This window comes from Hyla sarda, chromosome 6, assembly GCF_029499605.1.
Source record: "Hyla sarda isolate aHylSar1 chromosome 6, aHylSar1.hap1, whole genome shotgun sequence".
NCBI classification, from domain to species: Eukaryota; Metazoa; Chordata; class Amphibia; order Anura; family Hylidae; genus Hyla; species Hyla sarda.
In genome coordinates this window covers 51,065,461-51,086,681 of record NC_079194.1, presented here as the reverse complement: position 1 = coordinate 51,086,681, position 21,221 = coordinate 51,065,461, and the positions used below count along the sequence as shown (strand labels likewise).

The 21,221-nt window shown below is 44.8% G+C and overlaps 1 protein-coding gene across 1 annotated transcript in view; it reads right to left on the bottom strand.

Moving 5' to 3' along the window:
• Positions 1-21,221, bottom strand: part of PDE4DIP (phosphodiesterase 4D interacting protein) — a 190,313-nt gene that overhangs the window by 1,629 nt on the left and 167,463 nt on the right. The window contains exons 29-35 of the mRNA XM_056528102.1: positions 17,466-17,701; positions 15,935-15,986; positions 15,285-15,415; positions 13,689-13,873; positions 11,448-11,591; positions 5,504-5,642; positions 3,636-3,682 (exon numbers count right to left, since the gene is read on the bottom strand). Coding sequence (XP_056384077.1) covers positions 3,636-3,682; positions 5,504-5,642; positions 11,448-11,591; positions 13,689-13,873; positions 15,285-15,415; positions 15,935-15,986; positions 17,466-17,701 — 934 coding nt within the window. The remainder of the gene's footprint in view (positions 1-3,635; positions 3,683-5,503; positions 5,643-11,447; positions 11,592-13,688; positions 13,874-15,284; positions 15,416-15,934; positions 15,987-17,465; positions 17,702-21,221) is intronic.

The following is a 21,221-nucleotide window of genomic DNA, read 5'->3' as shown; positions in this document are numbered from 1 at the left end:
TTCACCCCCATTCAACAGCGGAGAGTGTCAACTAATGCTGCTCAGCCAATAACCTCCATTGTGTATAATAAAATGTACACAGAGTGGACATTAGCAATTACAGAATGCTAGTCCCTATGACATCCCTATGACATCTCTATGACATCCTTATGATATCCCTATGACATCCCTATGACATCCCTATGACGTCTCTATGAGGTCCCTATGAGGTCCCTATGACATCCCTATGACGTCCCTATGACGTCTCTATGACGTCCCTATGACATCCCTATGACATCCCTATGATGTCCCTATGACGTCCCTATGACATCCCTATGACGTCCCTATGACGTCCCTATGACATCCCTATGACGTCCCTATGACGTCCCTACGACGTCCCTACGACATCACTATGAAATCCCTATGACGTCCCTATGACATCCCTATGACGTCCCTATGACGTCCCTATGACATCTCTATGACCTCCCTATGACGTCCCTATGACATCTCTATGACGTCCCTATGACGTCCCTATGACATCTCTATGATGTCTCTATGACATCTCTATGACCTCCCTATGACATCTCTATGACATCCCTATGACCTCCCTATGACATCTCTATGACATCTTTGACACTGAGACATCCCTATGATGTCCCTATGACATCTCTATGACATCTCTGACACTATGACATCCCTATGACGTCTCTATGACATCCCTATGACATCTCTATGACATCCCTATGACGTCCCTATGACATCTCCCTATGACATCTCTATGACATCTCTGACACTTTGACATCCCTATGACGTCTCTATGACATCCCTATGGCATCTCTATGACATTCCTATGACATCATACAGACACACATACAGACATTTCCACCTCTGTAGTAATATGTAGTAATAACTGTGTGTACTTCATAATAAATCATATACAGTGACCCCTCGACTTATGATGGCCCCGACATATGATCATTTCAACATATGATGGCCTCTCAGAGCCCATCGTATGTTGAAGGCAGCCTCGACATATGATGCTGCTGGGTGTTGGGGCCATCATACAAACAGCTATCTGACAGCGCTGACAACTTCAGCAACTGACAGATAGTTGTTTAATGTCCCCGTGCGCCCCGTTCTGCCTCCTGTTACTCACATGTTGTCCTGCTAACTCACACAGGCTTCCACTGTGAACTCCGTGTAAGCCCCGCCCCCCAGTGCAGCCATAGCCAATAGCCTGGAGCATCTTGCTGCAGGCATCCAATGAGCTGCTGGCTGCCCTCCCCTTCCTTTCCTATAGAGCTGTAGTCGGCAGGATGGTAATGGAGGACATTCTGTCTCCCCTGAAGGTATTTAAAGAACTGTACAGTACTGTATGCGATGTCACACATCACATACAATACATAGACACACTATACACCCCATACATCAATGTTTCCCTATCAGTGTGCCTCTAGCTGTTGCAAAACTATAACTCCCAGCATGCCCAGACAGTCAATGGCTGTACATGCATGCTGGGAGTTGTAGTTGTGCAACAGCTGGAGGCACCCTGGTTTGTTAAACACTCCCCATACACTCCACATACAATGGTCAGCCCAGAACCAATTAGCAGTTTCCCATAGAGATATGTATTCAACATACAATGGTTCCGAGGCCCCAGAACCAATTACCATTTTTACATAGACATACGTACTCGACATATGATGGTTTCAACATATGATGGTTCTCCTGGAACCAATTAATATCATATGTTGAGGGACCACTGTATTGCTACGTTAATCACATAATGCTAAATTAACTTCTCTGATCTCAGAAACCAAAGCGGCGCAAACGCTCATTTTTGCAGCACAAACCAACACAAACGAATGGGGTATTTGTTTTGGAATTTTGACTTCATGGGGTGGAAAGTGGGCGGGGCTTCATAAAAATCTAACGCGCAATATCTCTGGAACCGAACCGGCACAAACGCTCATTTCTGCGAAACAAACCAGCACTATCGCAGCACTAACGAATGGTGTATTTGTTTTTACATTTTGCCAACATGGGGTGGAAAGTGGGCGGGGTTCCCACATATGGCGCGCACAATATCTCGGAAACCAAAGCCGCACAAACGCAGCACTAATGAATGGTGTATTTGTTTTTGAAATTTAACAACATGGGGTGGAAAGTGGGCGGGGTTTCAGCAAATTAAGTGCACAATATCTCGGAAACCAAAGCGACGCAAACGTTCATTTTTGTGGCACAAACCAGCACAAACGCAGCACAAACAAATGGTGTATTTGTTTTAGAATTTTGACTTCATGGGGTGGAAAGTGGGCGGGGTTTCAGAAAATCAAGCGCACAATATCTCGGAAACCAAAGCGGCGCAAACGTTCATTTTTGCAGCACAAACCAGCACAAATGCAGCACAAACGAATGGTGTATTTGTTTTTTAATTTTGACTTCATGGGGTGGAAAGTGGGCGGGGCTTCATAAAAATCTAACGCGCAATAACTCAGGAACCGAACCGGCACAAACGCTCATTTCTGCGGCACAAACCAGCACAAACGAATGGTGTATTCATATTTTCTGATGACACTTTACCTTTTAATGGACATCATATTGAATGCATTCTATTCGATCTTTTATTTATTCATCTATAATATTATAATTGCCTTATGCTCTTTATAGTGCACATTTCTGCTGTTTTCTCTTTATCTACCAATCATGTTTTTAACTATACACATCAGTCTATTCTCACTGGAAGTACTGTATATACTCTAGTATAAGCTGACCCGAATATAAGCCGAGGCCCCTAATTTCACCCCAAAAACCCAGGAAAAGTTATTGACTCGACTGTAAGCCTAGGGTGGGAACTACATCATCCCCCCATGTCATCATCCAGACCCCGTCATTAACACCCCCATCGGCTGTCCGGGCATGCTGGGAGTTGTAGTTTTGAAACCTCTGGAGGCCCGCAGGTTGGAGACCACTGCAGCCTTCGTCATCACCCCTTTAGTTTTCTACTCACCTTCCCTCGGTGGGAAGGAAGGGTGAGCTGGTCCGGGCCATCTATGCTGCAGGGACTGTCCGGTGGGGAGGGTTAGTCGTTCTGGGCTGTCCATTTTCACCGGGGGGGGGGGGGCCTCTTCTCCGCGCTTCGGGCCCGGCCCCGTGTGCGTCCCTGTGCGTCGTCGTCAAGGCAACGTCACTAGTCCGGTCCCGGACCACGGAGAAGAAGGCCCCCCCCGGTGAAAATGGACAGCCCGGAACGACTAACCCTCCCCACCGGACGGTCCCTGCAGCATAGATGGCCCGGACCTGCTCACCCTTCCTTCCCACCGAGGGGAGGTGAGTAGAAAACTAAAGGGGGTGTCTGGATGATGGCGAAGGCCGCAGTGGTCTTCAACCTGCGGACCTCCAGAGGTTTCAAAACTACAACTCCCAGCATGCCCAGTCAGCCGATGGCTGTCCGGGCATGCTGGGAGTTGTCGTTTTGCAACATCTGGAGGTCCCCAGGTTGAAGACCATGGAGAAGAGATTGACAGGCAGAGAGTTCACTCGAGTATAAATCATGCTGAAAAATCATGCTGAAAAACTCGGCTTATACTCGAGTATATACGGTAACAACATTTATTTTATATTAATGTTTTATTCATTACTAGCATTGCTCTTACCAGTATATTTGATCTTGCTTTCTTCAATATGCCACAGGTAGATGTCACTGCAATAAAAACATAAATGGATGTAAAATTGTAAAAAATGTATTTTTCACCTTACTGGATTTAAAACGTATCCCCCTATCCGCAGAGGTCAGAACCCCTGTGATCAGAAGAGGGCCAGTCTATCCCTATGCATGGGGTGTTGTGTTGTCATGCTATCTATGCATTCTCTACTAGAGGTACATGAACGTTGTACTCACGGGTACTGTACGGACATCTCCGGTGCTCCCAAAGAGAGTGCACGATGCTCCAATAGACAGTGCCTACACACCACTCCATTTCCTGGGAGAGACAGCCCCATTCTGGAGAATGCAGGGGGTCCTAAAAGTTGCCTGTGCCCGCGCTGGCACTCACGCATAAGTACACCTCAGTAGGTGTGATCAGAGGACAAAGAGGCGTGAGTACAACCCTGAGTGCGGTGACCAGTTCCGGGCGCTCCACCACACAGGGGACTGACTACTTACTCATCAGAGGCAGCAATATTTCTGCCCATTATATGACATGTATATGGTATTTTTCAGCAGATTTCTCTAATTTGCAGTTCTCCCAGAGCTGGTGGGCAGAGCTCCCCCCCCTCTATAGACTTATATTGCTTTTCTTGTAGACATAAGACAAAGCTGAGCTGATTTTCAGAGACGATTTGAACAACAGGACGTGGGTGGAGAAGCTTGATAACAGGAGAAAGAAGCATTTTAGTTTAATAAGATATATTGCAAAGTTTCTTATATTTACTGATCTATGCAAACGTCTGTCCAAATGACAGTGCTTATTTAAAGGTGGAAACAACTGGTGCCAGAAAGTTAAACAGATTTGTAAATTACTTCTATATAAAAATCTTAGTCCTTCCAGTACTTATCAGCTGCTGTATGCTCCACAGGAAGTTGTTTAGTTCATTCCAGAATGACCACAGTGCTCTCTGCTGCCACCGCTGTCTGTGTCAGGAACTGTTCAGAGCTGGAGAGGGTTGCTATGGCGATTTGCTTCTACTCTGGACAGTTCCTGACACGGGCAGAGGTGTCAGCAGAGAGCACTGTGGTCAAACTGGAAAGAACTACACAACTTCCTCTGGAGCATTCAGCAGCTGATAAGTACTGGAAGGATTAAGATTTCTATATAGGAGAAATGTACAAATCTGTATAAGTTTCTGGCACCAGTTGATTTGAACACATTTGTTATCCACTTGTTTTCCACCGGGGCACCCCTTTAAATGGGTACTCTGCCCCTAGACATCTTATCCCCTATCCAAAGGATAGGGGATAAGATGTCAGATCGCCACGGTCCCGCTGCTGGGGACCCCGGGGATCGCTGCTGCAGCACCCCGCCATCATTACTGCACAGAGCGAGATCGCTCTGCACGTAATGACGGGCAATACAGGGCCCGGAGCATCGTTGCATCACGGCTCCGCCCCTCGCGACGTCACGGCCCGCCCCCGTTAATACAAGTCTATGGGAGGGGGCGTGGCGATCGTCACGCCCCCTGCCATAGACTTGCATTAAGGGGACGGGCCGTGATGTCATGAGGGGCGGAGCCATGACGTCACGCTGCTCGGCCCCTGTATCGCCCGTCATTACGCACAGAGCGAACTTGCTCTGTGCAGTAATGATGGCGGGGTGCTGCAGCGGCGATCCGCGGGGTCCCCAGCAGCGGGTCCACGGCGATCTAACATCTTATCCCCTATCCTTTGGATAGGGGATAAGATGCCAGGGGCGGAGTACCCCTTTAAGTTCTCATTATTTGGGGGAAGTCAAAACATTCTACTCGTTTGGATTTTTTTATGTACATTGTGATGCAAAAGCCTCACAAATTCCCCCAAAGTACTTACGTTGTTTCATGATAAGCTTTTCCATGCCTTCCTTGGCAAGGTTTACATGCCTCACGTGGGCCGATGCTTTCTGTAACATTAATTCCTGTTCTTTTATCTTCTTTTTCAGGGAGCAGATCTCATCTTTCATCATCTGTTCCTGTCATAAAAAGATTGTACATCAATAACAATACAACACGTATACATTACATGACACTTTATAAGCCAATAGTTGTGAGTTGACCTTCATGCACACACTGCAGAGCTGTGTTTCCCAACCAGGGTGCCTCCAGCTGTTGCAAAACTACAACTCCCAGCATGCCCGGACAGCCTTTGGCTGTCCGGGCATGCTGGGAGTTGTAGTTTTGCAACAACTGGAGGCACCTTGACTGAGAAACACTTCTGCAGGGTCATGTACGTGGAGGTGTACGCAGTCTCCCCAGCCGCAGACATGTCTCAATGCAAAGTTCCTAAGAGAGAATAGGGGGAGATTTATCAAAACCTGTGCAGAGAAAAAGTTGCTCAGTTGCCCATAGCAACCAATCAGATAGCTTCTTTCATTTTTGAAAAGGCATCTGCAAAATGAAAGAATCGATCTGATTGGTTGCTATGGGCAACTGGTCAACATTTCCTCTGCACAGGTCTTGATAAATCTCCTCCATAAACCCCTTAAGGACGCAGCCCATTTGGGCCTTAAAGAGTACCTGTCATCAACAAAAACTTTTAATATGTTGTTCATAATCATTAATGAAGACATATTGTAATATATCTTCATTAAAAAATATTAATATTTATACCAGTTTTTTCATTTTATACTTTTGGCCACTAGGGGTCACTCTTCTATGCCTGGTCTGCAGGCAGCTTCCTATGCTTTTCATAGTAAGTGTACAGCTTTTAGGACTAATGCTGAAAGGGCTCTGGTCCTTCCACCGGAAGTTCAGTCCTCTCAGCTCAGGACTTGCTCCCAGCCTGGAGCAGCACTGTGAGCTACAAGCCTGCACATGCCTCTCATATAACAGCCAGTCACCTCCCCCTCCCCCTGCTCTGTGTTCTCCCTGCCCCTCACCACACGTTATCTTATACATTGCACTCACTGAACTCCCTGCTCTAAGCCCCCCCCCCCTGACATTCATCTTAATCACTGCCTCTGTAATTGCTCCCTCAGCCCCTGGTTCTCAGCATTGACTTTTTAGTGCAGAGAGACACAGGAGAGAGAGAGACAGGCTGCTGTCAGCCGTTGGCTGTCTGGGCATGCTGGGAGTTGTAGTTTTGCAACAGCTGGAGGTATCCTGGTTGGGAAACACTGATGCAGAGGGAGAGCAGCATACAGGAAGACTGGCAGAAGCAGAGTCCCGGCCAGGCTTCATGTGACATCATGCCTGCCGGGACCCGCCTCCTTCCACCCCTCAGAAAGACAATGCTCCTGAGCTAATGAAGAGGGATAAAAAAAAGGTATTTCCACAGCGTTTTAAACCTCAATAAACACACGGATAGGCATAGTTAGAGAAAGGGACAGATGGGGAGGGGGATCAGGGAAAGTTTAGATGATGACTGGTACTCTTTAAGGACTCAGACAATTTTATTTTTACGTTTTCGTTTTTCCTCCTCGCCTTCAAAAATTATAACTCTTTTATATTTTCATCCACAGACTGGTATGAGAGCTTGTTTTTTATGCGACCAGTTGTCCGTTGTAATGACATCACTCACTTTACCATAAAATGTATGGCGCAACCCAAAAAAATACTATGTGTGTGGAGAAATTAAATAGAAAACCGCAATTTTGCAAATTTTGGAAGGTTTCGTTTTCATGCCGTACAATTTACGGTAAAAATAAAATGTGTTCTTTATTCTGAGGGTCAATACGATTAAAATGATACCCATGATAATACACTTTTCTATTACTGTTGCGCTTAAAAAAAAATCACAAACTGTTTAACCAAATGAGTACGTTTAAAATCCCCCTATTTTGAAGACCTATAACTTTTTCATTTTTCCGTATAAGCGGCGGTATGAGGGCTCATTTTTTGCACCGTGATCTGCACTTTTTATTGATACCATATTTGCTTATATAAAACTTTTAATACTTTTTTAATTAATTTTTTTGAAATAAAATGTTATTAAAAAAAACAGCTATTTTTTTAATTTTTTTTTTACGTTCACGCCGTTCACCGTACGGTATCATTAACATATTATTTTAATAGTTCGGATATTTACGCACGCGGCGATACCAAATATGTATATAAAATATTTTTTTTTACACTTTTTGGGGGTGAAATAGGGAAAATGGGACAATTTAAATTTTTATTGAGGGAGGGGGTCTTTCATTTTTAACTTTTTTTACTTTTACTTTTACACTTTAATAGTCCCCATAGGGGACTATTTATAGCAATCATTCGATTGCTAATACTGTTCAGTGCTATGTATAGGACAAAGCACTGATCAGTATTATCGGTCATCTTCTGCTCTGGTCTGCTCGATCTCAGACCAGAGCAGAAGACCCCGGGAGATGGCCGAAGCCAGGTGAGGGGACCTCTGGCTGCCGTGCTGGATGATCGGATCGCCACGGCAGCGCTGCAGGCGATCCGATCATCCATTCAAAGTACCGCGATGCTGCAGATGCCGTGATCTGTATTGATCAAGGAATCTGAGGGGTTAATCGCGCTGATGTCCAGGTTATGGGCGGGTCCCTGGCTGCTATCAGCTCGCGGTTATGCAAAGGACGTAAATGTACGTCCTGGTGCGTTAAGTACCAGCTCACCAGGACGTATATTTACATCCTGCGTCGTTAAGGGGTTAAAGGAGTAGTCCAGGATTGGAAAACTTTTCCCTTATCCTATCCTAAGGATAGGTGATGAGCAGAGGTCTTGGAAAAAAAAAAAGTGTGGGAACTCACCCAAGATTTCTACTCTACGGCTGGTCCTGCTAATGGGAACGGTGTTCCTGCTGTGGAAAAAGTGCAGAAACTCAGTTCCCACACGCTCCTGCAGGACTTGAGCCCTGGTGATAAGATTGCGCGATCTTCTGTATGGGGCCCTGGCAGTCTGTGGGAAAGGGGTGTTTCGACCACCTCACAAAGCACAGGCCGACACGCCCCCTCAATACAGCGCTATGGCACAGCTTAGGATAGCGCCTACGTTTTCCAATCCTGGACTAGTCCTTTAACTCTATAATGCCGTGTCTGATGGAAGAATATGGCACGACTTTCTCTGTCATTCTACAGATATAAATACAGTGTTACATTTTATAACCACACTGAATTTCTTCAAAATTGCAGCCACTTTACCTCTGGCTTGATGCATTTAACCCTTTACATTAATAGGCAAAATGACAGTAAAATATTTGCAAGGGTTGATTTTATTGGTGGTACAACAAAACAGAAGCAGACTGAATGCAAAATGTAGGTATTTATACCTTTAATCAATGTTTCCCAACCAGTGTGCCTCCAGCTGTTGCAAATCTACAACTCCCAGCATGCCCGGACAGCCAACGGCTGTCCGGGCTTGCTGGGAGTTGTAGTTTTGCAACAGCTGGAGGCACACTGGTCGCGAAACACTGCCCTAAATACAAACGGCCTTACTAAGCATAGAATTTCCGTATTTTTCGTCGTATAGGACGCACCGGCGTATAAGACGCACCCAATTTTTAGGGGAAAAATCGAAAAAAATAAAGATTTTGAACCCAATAGTGGTCTTCAATCTGCGGACCTCCAGATGTTGTAAAACTACAACTCCCAGCATGCCCGGACAGCCGTTGGCTGTCCGGGCATGCTGGGAGTTGTAATTTTGTACGTCTCTGCTGCCGGCCGGGTATCCTCACTCTCCGTCGCCGCCATCACGTCGTTACGCACGCCGACGCACGTACGCGACGACGTGATGACGAGGAAGGAGAGCGCCGGCATACAGGGGATCCCTGAACGGAGAAGACACCGAGGAGGCAGGTAAGGTCCCCCTCGGTGTCCTGTAAGCACTAACCGGCTATTCAGTCGGGCTGTTCGGTACCGCCGCGGTGGAGCTAAGGATTAACAGAACAGAGAACAAATACCGTATTTTTCGCCGCATAAGACGCACTTTTTCTTCCCCAAAACTGGGGGGGAAAAGTTGGTGCGTCTTATACGGTGAATACACCCCTATCGCGGCGGTCCCTGCGGCCATCAACGGCCGGGACCCGCGGCTAATACAGGACATCACCGATCGCGGTGATGCCCTGTATTAACCCTTCAGACGCGCCGATCAAAGCTGACCGCCGCGTCTGAAGGGTTAATACAGGGCATCACCGCGATCGGTGATGTCCTGTATTAGCCGTGGGTCCCGGCCGTTGATGGCCGGAGGGACCGCGGCGATAGGGGTGTATTCGCCGTATAAGACGCACCAACTTTTTTTCCCCCAGTTTTGGGGAAGAAAAAGTGCGTCTTATACGGCGAAAAATACGGTATTTGTTCTCTGTTCTGTTAATCCTTAGCTCCACTACTTGATGTTATACAAATAAAAAATCTGGTAAGCTAAATATAAACCTAAAGCCATAAGTCAACACCAGCAGCTTAAGAGAACCTTCTACAAATGGCAACAACCTCAGTGATTTTCGCAAGATATTACTTTGTAGATTTGTTTTAGTATAGTAAAAAGTGTATTCGTGAGTGCCATTTTGCATGGTAAATTAAAGGATACAAATCACTTTTTCAAAATTTTTGACATGTCATGAGTTTTGGTCGGTGGGGGTCTGGGTGCTGAGACTCCCGTTGATTGCTTAAACGAAGGTACAAAAGTTCTCAACTGACGTCAGCTTTGGTACTCGGCTAAACTATTGATACATTTCAAGGGGTATTGACTGTGCTACAGGGGCTTTAAAGTTAGTGAACTTCATAGTATAGTGTCTGTACCTGTGTTTGATTGCTGGTCTCGTAATTCTTATGTGATCATTGCCCAGATGTTCATTTTTAGCAGCATACAAAATGAGTGTTGTCTCAGGCTTTTTTCATGTTACTGTGCAGCCTGAGACAATGCATCACTAGTCAGGTGTTGAAAGGGAGCCTGTCTGTGCTTCAATGGGTAGAGCAACCGCTGGGTGAGAGGGAGATCCTTCTCCATAGGGCTGCAGGGAATTGTAGTTTTAAAGGGGTACTCTGCCCCTGGCATCTTATCCCCTATCCAAAGGATAGGGGATAAGATGTTAGATCGCCGCGGTCCTGCTGCTGGGGACCCCGGGGATCGCCGCTGAGGCACCCCGCCATCATTACTGCACAGAGCGAGTTCGCTCTGTGCGTAATGACGAGCGATACAGGGGCCGGAGCAGCGTGACCTCATGGCTCCGCCCTCATGACATCACGGCCCGTCCCCTTAATGCAAGTCCATGGCAGGGAGCGTGACGACCGCCACACCCCCTCCCATAGACTTGTATTGACGGGGGCGGGCCGTGACGTCACGAGGGGCGGAGCCGTGACGTAACGATGCACCGGCCCCTGTATTGCCCGTCATTACGTGCAGAGCAATCTCGCTCTGCGCAGTAATGATAGCGGGGTGCTGCAGCAGCGATCCCCGGGGTCCCCAGCAGCGGGACCCCGGCGATCTAACATCTTATCCCCTATCCTTTGGATAGGGGATAAGATGTCTAGGGGCGGAGTACCCCTTTAAGCACAGCACAGCATGGAAGGGAGCCTAGCTGTCCTGCAATGGGCGGGGTGGTTGGTGTGTGGGAGGGAGATAAGTCACCTCCCACTTAGAAACACGGTATCCTGGGGATTATAGTTGGAGGGAGGGGACAGAAACATGAAATAGCCAGTTCACACAAACCAGCAGCGTGATGGGGGACACAGAACCATTTACCACTAAGCACAAGTACGGATCCTTGGTAAGCATGTCCATTACTGGCTGACAGGTAATTCGTAAAGTCACCTTATGGTGGACCTTATAACACCTTTAAATGTGGTTAAAATCCTAAATACGTTATTGGAGGCCAAAACCATATTTACCTCTTTTTTCTGCTGTTTGTTAACTTGTTGAGAATGTTGGGTCACACTCCAGAACAAGCCCAGGATAGAAATTGATTCCTCCAAAATAGTATCCAGGGTCTTAAGAGCAGGTAACAACTTGTTGACATTTGCACAATCCATCACCTAAAAAAACAAACAAAAAAAAAAAATTGAAGATGAGATAATGTGAAAACATGTTGGTCAAAAATAAGTTCCTCTTTAACCCTTTTAGTACACAGCCCATTTGGGCCTTGAAGACACTTGAGGACAGCCAAATTTTCCATTTAAAGACCCAAATGAGGGCCTGTTTTTTTGAGCGGCCAATTGTACTTTGCAATGACACCTTTCATTTCACCATAAAACGTACTGCACAATAAAAAAAAATTATTTGTGGGGGGAAAAAAATATTGAAAATATTTGAAAAAATAATAATTTGCAACTTTTGGGAGGTTTTGTTTTTACACTGTACACTTTAAAGTAAAACTGGCATGTTCTCTTTTTTGTAAGGGTCAATAAAATTAAAAGGATACCCATCTTTAAATATTTGTCTGTTACTGTACCACTTTAAAAAAAAGTAAAACATTTCTGTAAGAAAATGGCAAACCTTAAAATTTGCCCTATTCTGACCCATATATAACTTTATTTTTCCACCTACAGATCTGTGTTGGGTTTTTTTTTTTGCACCATGATCTGTAGTTTTTAAAGGAAATTTTGTGCCGTTGTGACTTTTTTCTTCACTTTTTATTCCATTTTCAATGTGATGCGACCTAAAATTATAATTTTTGGACTTTTTTTTATGTGGTGTTATTTTTACGTTTATGCCGTTCACCATACAGGATCAGAAATTCAATAGTTCAGTCATGTGGTGATACCAAATATGTAAATTTTCTATTTTACATTGTTTTGATTTGCAGAATGGGAAAAAGGGGCGATTTCATTTTTATTGGGGGAGGGGCTTGTTTACTTTTAAAAAGGATTTATAAATTTATTTATTTGAATAAGGAGAATTTTTTATAGCAATCTATTGATTGCTTTTACTATTCAGTGCTATGCATTGGCATGTCACTGATCAGTGCAATCGGCGATCTACTTGTATAGCGGGCCAAAAGGCAGACCATACAAGAGGATCACGGGAGCTGGCCTTGGAGCAGGTGAGGAGAGCCCTGGTCGCCCTCTTAACTCATCGGACCCCTGCAATCTTGCTGTGGGTGGTCCGACGGATTTCTAAAGGACTGCAACTTTTTTTAGGTGCCATGATTAGTATTGATCATGGCTACTAAAGGGTTAATGGTGAACATCGCTATTGGTGATGAGGTCCCAGCTCCTGATAAAAGCTGGGACCCGCCGTGCAGGAAGCAAACCCAGCTCGTGAGCTTTGTTTATGTTCATGGCGTAAATGTACGTCATGGTGCGCTAAGTCCTAGGGCACCATGATGTACTATTACGGGGTGCTGCCATGTCAGACTGTGTAGGGACACCCTGCTTTGACAAGGGGAATGGCCACTGTACGACACTATAAGGGTCTATTCACATGGCGGGATTTCGCCTCAAATTAAAGCCCATAGACTTCTATGGGATTCCGCACTCCCATTCAACCTTCTGAAATTCCGCAAGCGGAATTTCAGAAGGTTGAATGGGAGTGCGGAATCCCATAGAAGTCTATGGGCTTTAAAGGGGTACTCTGGTGGAAAACTTTTAATTTTTTTTAAATCAACTCAAATTTTTTTAATAAACAGATTTGTAAATTACTTCGATTAAAAAAATCTTAATCCTTCCAGTACTTATTAGCTGCAGAATACTACAGAGGAAATGATTTTCTTTTTGGAACACAGTTCTCTCTTCTGACATCACGAGCACAGTGCTCTCTGCTGACATCTCTGTCCATTTTCTCCTACTCTGGACAGTTCTTAAAATGGACAGAGATGTCAGCAGAGAGCACTGTGCTCGTGATGTCAGCAGAGAGCTCTGTGTTCCAAAAAGAAAAGAATTTCCTTTGTAGTATTCAGCATCTAATTTGTACTGGAAGGATTACAATTTTTTAATAGAAGTAATTTACAAATCTGTTTAACTTCCTGGCACCGGTTGATTTAAAAAAAAAAAATAGTTTTCCACCGGAGTACCGCTTTAATTTGAGGTGGAATTCTGCAAGCGGAAATTCCTCCGTGTGAATAGCAACCCTTACTATGCAAGCAGAATATAACGTTGACAGAGACGCATTGCATTGACTTTAACTTGTATCACCTTGCCTCCATGTCCTTCCAGGAAAGGTAGACGTGTCCCAATGTTGTGTAACAGTGTCTTCCCATCCAATATATTCTTCTTTAATGCATTAAAGTCATCAGCGTGACAAAGTATATAAAGTCCATTTGTGTGGTCTGTATCCATAGGTGGAGCATTGTTTGAGAATACAGAATTGCAGCACAAGTCTAGAAGAAATTGCGAGTGAAGTAAAATGTTCTTAGGATTATTACACGATTATTGTCCTGCAGTATTATCTTAGCACAAGAAAACACTGTAACTATCTGTATCGCTTACATTTTAGATGTTTCATTTTATGTCATGCTAACTGATTACCCAGCATTGCCCAGTCTTTCTACCCTAACTCTAATGAGAATATCTGTCTGATAAGGCTACCCTATTGGAGCTGCTCAGGAGAATTGAAAAGCTGGGTGGCAAGCATACTGCCTGCAACCCAGCTTCCCCAGCCTCCTGAAGCCCAGCAGTGATAGGCTAAGTTTCTACTTTTTTTTTTTTTTTTTTTAGGAAAAACGCAGAGAAAAACCCAAAATCTGCCGCATGACGTTTTTTCAGCCAAAAAAACGCTGCGGCCAGAAGTTAGCTGTAAATCAATGAGAAATTGCTAAATTCTTTTTCCACTTGGCCTTTCTCATTTTGGCTTTCTTTTTAAATCCTTTTGGCGTTTTTCAGCTCCTTGGCGGTTTTCCAAAGTCGCAGCATGTTGAGCCACTGGCGTTTTTTTTGTCAAAATTGTGGCATTTTTCTAAAAAGAGCGCCATTAAAAACACCATGTATGTTTTGCATTTGGTGTTTTTCTTTGACATTTTTTCACCTGTAAAAAAAAGGGGCTGTTCCCAGGAAGAGGAACAGCAGACAAAAAGTTCAAAAAATCCAACTTGGAAAGGCTGGAAAACTGCCAAGGTGCCAAAAATGCAATTTCCACACAAATGAAAAAATGCCTGAAAAAACGCCTGAAAAAAATGCCAGACGCAGGAAATTGCACTGGCGTTTTTTCAGGCGTTTTTTTCAAACAGCCATAGGAGTCTTGTCCTCCATGCACTGCTCACTGCAACAGTGCTGTCATGCCCTCTCCATTACTCCACACTGTTTTCTTCTCTCCCCCTCACTGTTCTCTCAGCCGTAATTAAAGCTCCTCTCCCTAGACATATCCTCTGCACTAACTATTCCCTGCGCCTGCCTGCCGGACAGTTAAGTCATACTTTACCATGACGTTGATCCAGCGGCAGGATGTTTGAAAATAACAGGAAATCATGTTACTCTCAGGTCGAAGTGATTGCCCAGTAGTTGTAAACATCCTGCTGCTGGACCAGCGTCATGGTAAAGTATGATTTAACTGTCCTGCTCTGCTGTTTCATTCTTGGTCTGCGAAGATTGTCAGTATTGGAACATCCCATAAACTCTACTATATTTCATCTGTATATACAGTGTAAGTTCTGGCATTTGCCTATTCTCGTAATAGCTAAGTTCCAGTTCACTATCAACACTACCTACTACCAAGTTTCTAGAGATGCTTCACGGTATAGAATAAACATAAACTATATTTTCCTCTGCTTCCTTGTACTTCCTCTTATAAAATACCTGAGTCGTGGGTGCTGTCTTGTTCATAGCAGGAGCAGTCACTTGTTACAGACAGCTCCGAACAGCCGTCTAGTTCATCGTTGGTAGAAAGCTGATCATCAAACAAGATGGACTCTAAGGAACCATGGCTGCTAGATGAAGAGAAAGGACAATTCTGGTAAGTCTCCTTTAAATTGTCCATCCGCAGATTCACTCTAGTTCTGTTAAAAGTACATAGGAGGCAGTTACTGTAATAGGGGCTGCCCAATAAGAACAACCCACACCCATATCTATATATAGATGCATTCTTTTAAATAATTCCATTAAAGTTATGTTTTTCCTGATCTTTAATAAAATGTGATCTTTAATTATTGGGACAACCCCCCCCCCCTATCCACAGCATATGGGATAAATATTTCATAGCAGGGGGTCCAACCACTGAGACCTCGCACAATCTCAAAAACAAAAGACTCCTGAAGCCCCCATCTGAACAAAGTGACAGACAAGTATGTGCCCTGCTGCTCCATTGATTGTCTATGTTGGCGTTTTAACATCCGTACCCCCCCCCCCCCCACACCCCTCCCCCATGATCTGACACAAGATGATTTAACTCGGAAGCCTACATTCCTTCTACAGCCAGTCTATCAAGCAGAGATCGGTACGATTTTTACCTGTTTGCCAGTGATTCATCTTTCTGATTTTTATTCACCTTTGAAAATCCCTCTATACATGGAAAAAAAATAAAAATAAAAAAGGATTAAAAAAATATATAACTTTAATGAAATATTTTATATTTGTGTTGCCGTAAAATTATTCTAGGCATGATAGAGGAATTAAATGCAAGTGATATACAATTATTCTAGCGCGCATTCATATTCTATACCTATAACCAGTGGTGTATATTTACCTTATTACACATATTTTTACTTAAAAAAAAGTTTTATCTTGGCAAAACATTAACCTTTCTAATATACTTTATACAGTGACCCCTTGACCTATGATGGCCCTGACATACGATCATTTCAACATACAATGGCCTCTCAGAGGCAGCATCAACATATGATGCTTTTGTATGTCGGGGCCATCGCATAAACGGCTATCCGGCAGCGCAGACTGTTTCAGCTGCCACCGGATAGCCATTTACGGTGCCCCGTGTGCTCCGCTGACGATCACTTACCTGTCCTCGGGGCTCCGGCGCGTCCTCTTCGGGATCCTCAGCATCGTCGGCGCTCTCAATCGACATCATCACGTCGCTGCGCACGCCGTCCCGTCATCCAAGAGGAGCGGCGTGCGTAACGACGTGATGGCGGCGACGGAGAGCGCAGATTCCGGGGAAGCAGAGGCCTTGCCGGGGACGCGGTAACAGCGATGGACGGCGACATCCCGGGCAGCGGTGACGAGCGGTGATGGGTCCGGAGCGGCGGGGACACGTGAGTACAACTTCCTCTAACAGTGGTCTACAACCTGCGGACCTCCAGATGTTGCAAAACTACAACACCCAGCATGCCCGGACAGCCAATGGCTGTCCGGGCATGCTGGGTGTTGTAGTTTTACAACATCTGGAGGTCCGCAGGTTGTAGACCACTGTCCTATACTTTACATTGCACGGATCCCTCAACATGCGATGGTTTCAACAAACGATGGTCCATTTGGAACGGATTACCATTGTATGTTGAGGAATCACTATAATTTGTTTCTCCTTTTCATAGAAATCATGGCTTATAAAAAAAAAAGACCACTAGGTGTCCCCATACCATCCAGAACATAATCCTGACCCGACTGCAGCTAAAATACAGCCTGGAAAAAAGTGGTGGTGGGACTAGCATTCCTCTGTGCTCACTCCTGTCCTATCAGACTTTAGCATGAAGACGGAGTGGGGAGGGGTTACAGAGCAGCCTGCAGTGATTGGATGAAGAGACCCAGCAAAGGACAGCAGACTCAGGGTGAATGCATGTTGAGTGAGGGCGGACTCAGTGCTTGCCTTGGACATGCCCCTTCCTGAGCAGTGGATGTCAGAATAAGGGAGCAGCAGAACAGAGGGATTTAGGAGCCAAATGATATGACAGGTACACTCTAATTTAGAAGTACTATTTCTGGTCAAGTAAAAAATATTCAAGATTATTGCTATAGCAAAGAAAACAAAGACCACCAAATCTTATGAAAACCTTTCATTGGATGTATTGTTATAAGTTCAATACTTACTGCTGTTGAGTTTACTGTTCAGTTTCTTTGCCAGTTGACTTCCTTCAGATAGATGTTCTCTGAAACTTTGCCCCATGAAATAGTCGATGTCATTGGCTCGAAGCATCTCTTCAAAAGATTTGATGGTTTCTTCTAGATGTTGGGCGAGAACATGACACACACTTTGTCCTTCTCTCACCTTCTGTCTCAGTAGGGATAGCTCTCGGGCCTGCTCCTGAATCAACCAGTCGTATTTCCTGAAATAGGTAAAACTATTGTAAGAACACAAAGGGTTAACCTTCCCTGAGCTTTGGCTTGGCCTGGTTGCTTGGCTATGTCTTAGCCAGTCTGGGCTGTTTAGCAGTTACCAGACTGAGCCTGCACCTGTGGGCTTGGATACTTAAAGGGGTACTCTGCCCCTAGACATCTTATCCCCTATCCAAAGGATAGGGAATAAGATGTCTGATTGCGGGGGGTCCCGCTGCTGGGGACCCCTGCAATCTTGGCTGCGGCACCCCGCTGTCATCACTGCACAGAGCAAACTCTCTCTGTGCGCAATGACGGGCGATACAGGGGCTGGAGCATCGTGACATCTCAGCTCCGCCCCCTTGTGATGTCACGGCCCGCCCCCTTAAGGCAAGTCTATGGGAGGTGGCGTGACGTCCACCACGCCCCCTCCCATAGACTTGTATTAAGGGGGCGGAATGTGACATCACAAGGGGCGGAGCCATGACATCACGATACTTCAGCCCCTGTATCGCCCGTCATTACGCAAAGAGCGAGTTTGCTCTGTGCAGTGATGACAGCGGGGTGCCGCAGCCAAGATTGCGGGGGTCCCCAGTGGTGGGACCCCCGTGATCAGACATCTTATCCCCTATCCTTTGGATAGGGGATAAGATGTCCAGGGGCGGAGTACCCCTCTAAGTTCAGCTCACTCTGTTCCTGGTTGCCAGTGAAAGAACTTAGTTTCAGTAACTAGCGTTCATTGTTCTCTGTTATCTGGATATTGATCTTGGCTCGGCTTTTGACTCCTCTTTTGCTCTCTGTTATTGTACTCTGTTACCTCTTGGCTAGGACCTGGCTTGTTTTGAGTCTGATTTGACTGTGTGTTTGTTTAGTTTTATTTCTGTTAGTTTTGTGTGCCTCTAGCTGTTTCCCGACACCCACTGTATTGTATTTTATTGTTTTGACTTTTACTGTCCCTGCACTCATATTGGAAGGGACCATCTTCATGGTTGTGGACCCGTTATTTTGGACAGGTATGCAAGTAGGCAGGGACGAAGGGTATGAGCAAGTTTAGTGAAAAAAAATAGAGAAGTTTTAAGATACTTGCCCATCTCATAAAGCAGCGGTCACCAATCTGTGGCCCCCCCAGAATACAAAACTACAGTCCCAGCATGCCTGGGATTGTCTGTGCATTCCTTTGCTGACAAAGGAGTACTCCGGTTTACAAAAATTTTAGTGTCTGATCCCGGGGTGTGGTGGCTGGGCACTTCTGACTGCTCTGACATTGCCGCTATCTCCTGTATGGCACCCAGCTCTCTACATGAATGAAGAGTGTAGACCACAGCACGAAGCGCTGGCCGATAGCCGACACCCCCCTTCTATGCACCTCTATGGGAGAGCCTGAGAGCTCAGGGGGCATGGGGGTATTTCAGTGAAAAACAATTTTTTTCATATCAACTGGCTCCAAAAGTGAAAAAATTTGTAAATGACTTCTATTAAAAAATCTTAATCCTACCAGTACTTATTGGCTGCTGAAGTTGAGTTGTTCATTTTTGTCTGACCACAGTGCTCTCTGCTGACACCTCTGTCTGTCTCAGGAACTTTTCAGAGCAGGAGAGGTTTGCTATGGGGATTTGCTCCTACTCTGGACAGTTCCTGAGACAGACAGAGGTGTCAGCAGAGAGCACTGTGGTCAGACAAAAAGGAACAACTCAACTTCAGCAGCTGATAAGTACTGGAAGGATTAAGATTTTTTTAATGGAAGTAATTTACAAATTTGTTTAACTTTCTGGAGCCAGTTGATATGAAAAACATTTCTTTTTTCACTGGAATACCCCTTTAAACCCGCCTTGTGCTGTGGTCGACACAGCTCTTTTCGCATAGAGAGCCTGAGGTGCTGGCTTTGGATAGGGGATACATTTTAGTAAACTGGAGTACTCCTTTAAGCAGGGCAATGAATGAGCAATTGCTTATTCGTCGCCCGAATGCTGGCCCTATTACACAGAACAGCCTGTTTAGCTGATAATCACTCCGAGTGTTTAGGGCCCTTACTCATAATAGACAGAAGGAAATGAAGTGATAACCACCATCTTCTATGCTTAGCAATGATAGGAAGAGCTAGGTATGTCTGGAAAGGGGGAAGTTCAAGGGGTACTCCGAAAGGAAAGAGGTTTTTAAATCAACTAGTGCCAAAAATTTTAGGGGCCACAGTTGGAGTCCACTGGTTTACACAATTCCCATTAAAGGGGTACTCCAGTGGAAAACATTATTATTTTTTAAAACAACTGGTGCCACAAAGTTAAACAGATTTGTAAATTACTTCTATTTAAAGATCTTAATCCTGCCAGTACTTATCGGCTGCTGTATACTCCACAGGAAGTTGTATTTCTTTCTGGAATTCTTTTCTGTCTGACCACAGTGCTCTCTGCTGACACCTCTGTCCATGTCAGAAACTGTCCAAAATACCCATAGCAAACCTCTCCTGCTCTGGACAGTTCCTGATACGGACAGAGGTCACCAGCTGATTAAAAAAATATATTGTTTTCCCCCGGAGTACCCATTTAATGTCAAGGGGAGTCACGCAGGCTGCATAAAAAAGTGCGCCCAGCTACCTAACCACCTTCAGCAGGAACAGTCAGAGGCTCGTAGTCTTGACATAGCGCCTGCGACCTGCATCTATCAGCCATTTATAGTTATCCTGTTATTATGACATTAAAGGGGTTATCCAAAAAAAAAAACACTTTTTATTTATTTATATTAACTGGCTCCAGAAAGTTAAACAGATTTGTAAATTACTTCTATTAAAAAAATCTTAATCCTTTTAGTACTTATGAGCTGCAGAAGTTGAGTTGTTCTTTTCTGTCTAAGTGCTCTTTGATGACTTGTGTCTCGGGAACCGCCCAGTTTAGAAGTAGTTTGCTATGGGGATTTGCTTCTAAACTGGGCGGTTTCCGAGACACGTGTCACCAGAGAGCACTTAGACAGAAAAGAACAACCTTAACTTCAGAAGCTCATAAGTATTGAAAGGATTAAGATTTTTTTAATAGAAGTAATTTACAAATCAGTTTAACTTTCTGGAGCCAGTTGATATATAAAAAAAAGTTTTTTTCTGGATAACCCCTTTAATGTCCCAGATGGGGACATCTCTTTAATGTTACATGTCAAATTAATTCATATATAAAATAAAATTATTTTAATACCATTCTGGGATCTTTAAAAGGGGTACTCCGGTGAAAAATTATTATTTTTAATTATTTTTTTCAAATCAACTGGTGCCAGATTTGTAAATTATTTCTATATAAAAATCTTAAAGGACATCTGTAGTGCTCTGAACTTTTAGATTGCGGGGAGTCCGAGCGCTGGGGCCCCCCGCGATCTCCTTACGGGGGCCGCGGCAATATACAGGAAAGGGGGCGTTCTGTCCCCGCATGACGTGGCAGCCGGCACTCCCCTCCATGTATCTCTATGGGATTCATGGAGGAGCGTGCCGGCTGCCGCTTCATGCGGGGACAGAACGCCCCCTTTCCTGTACATTGCCGCGGCCCCCGTAAG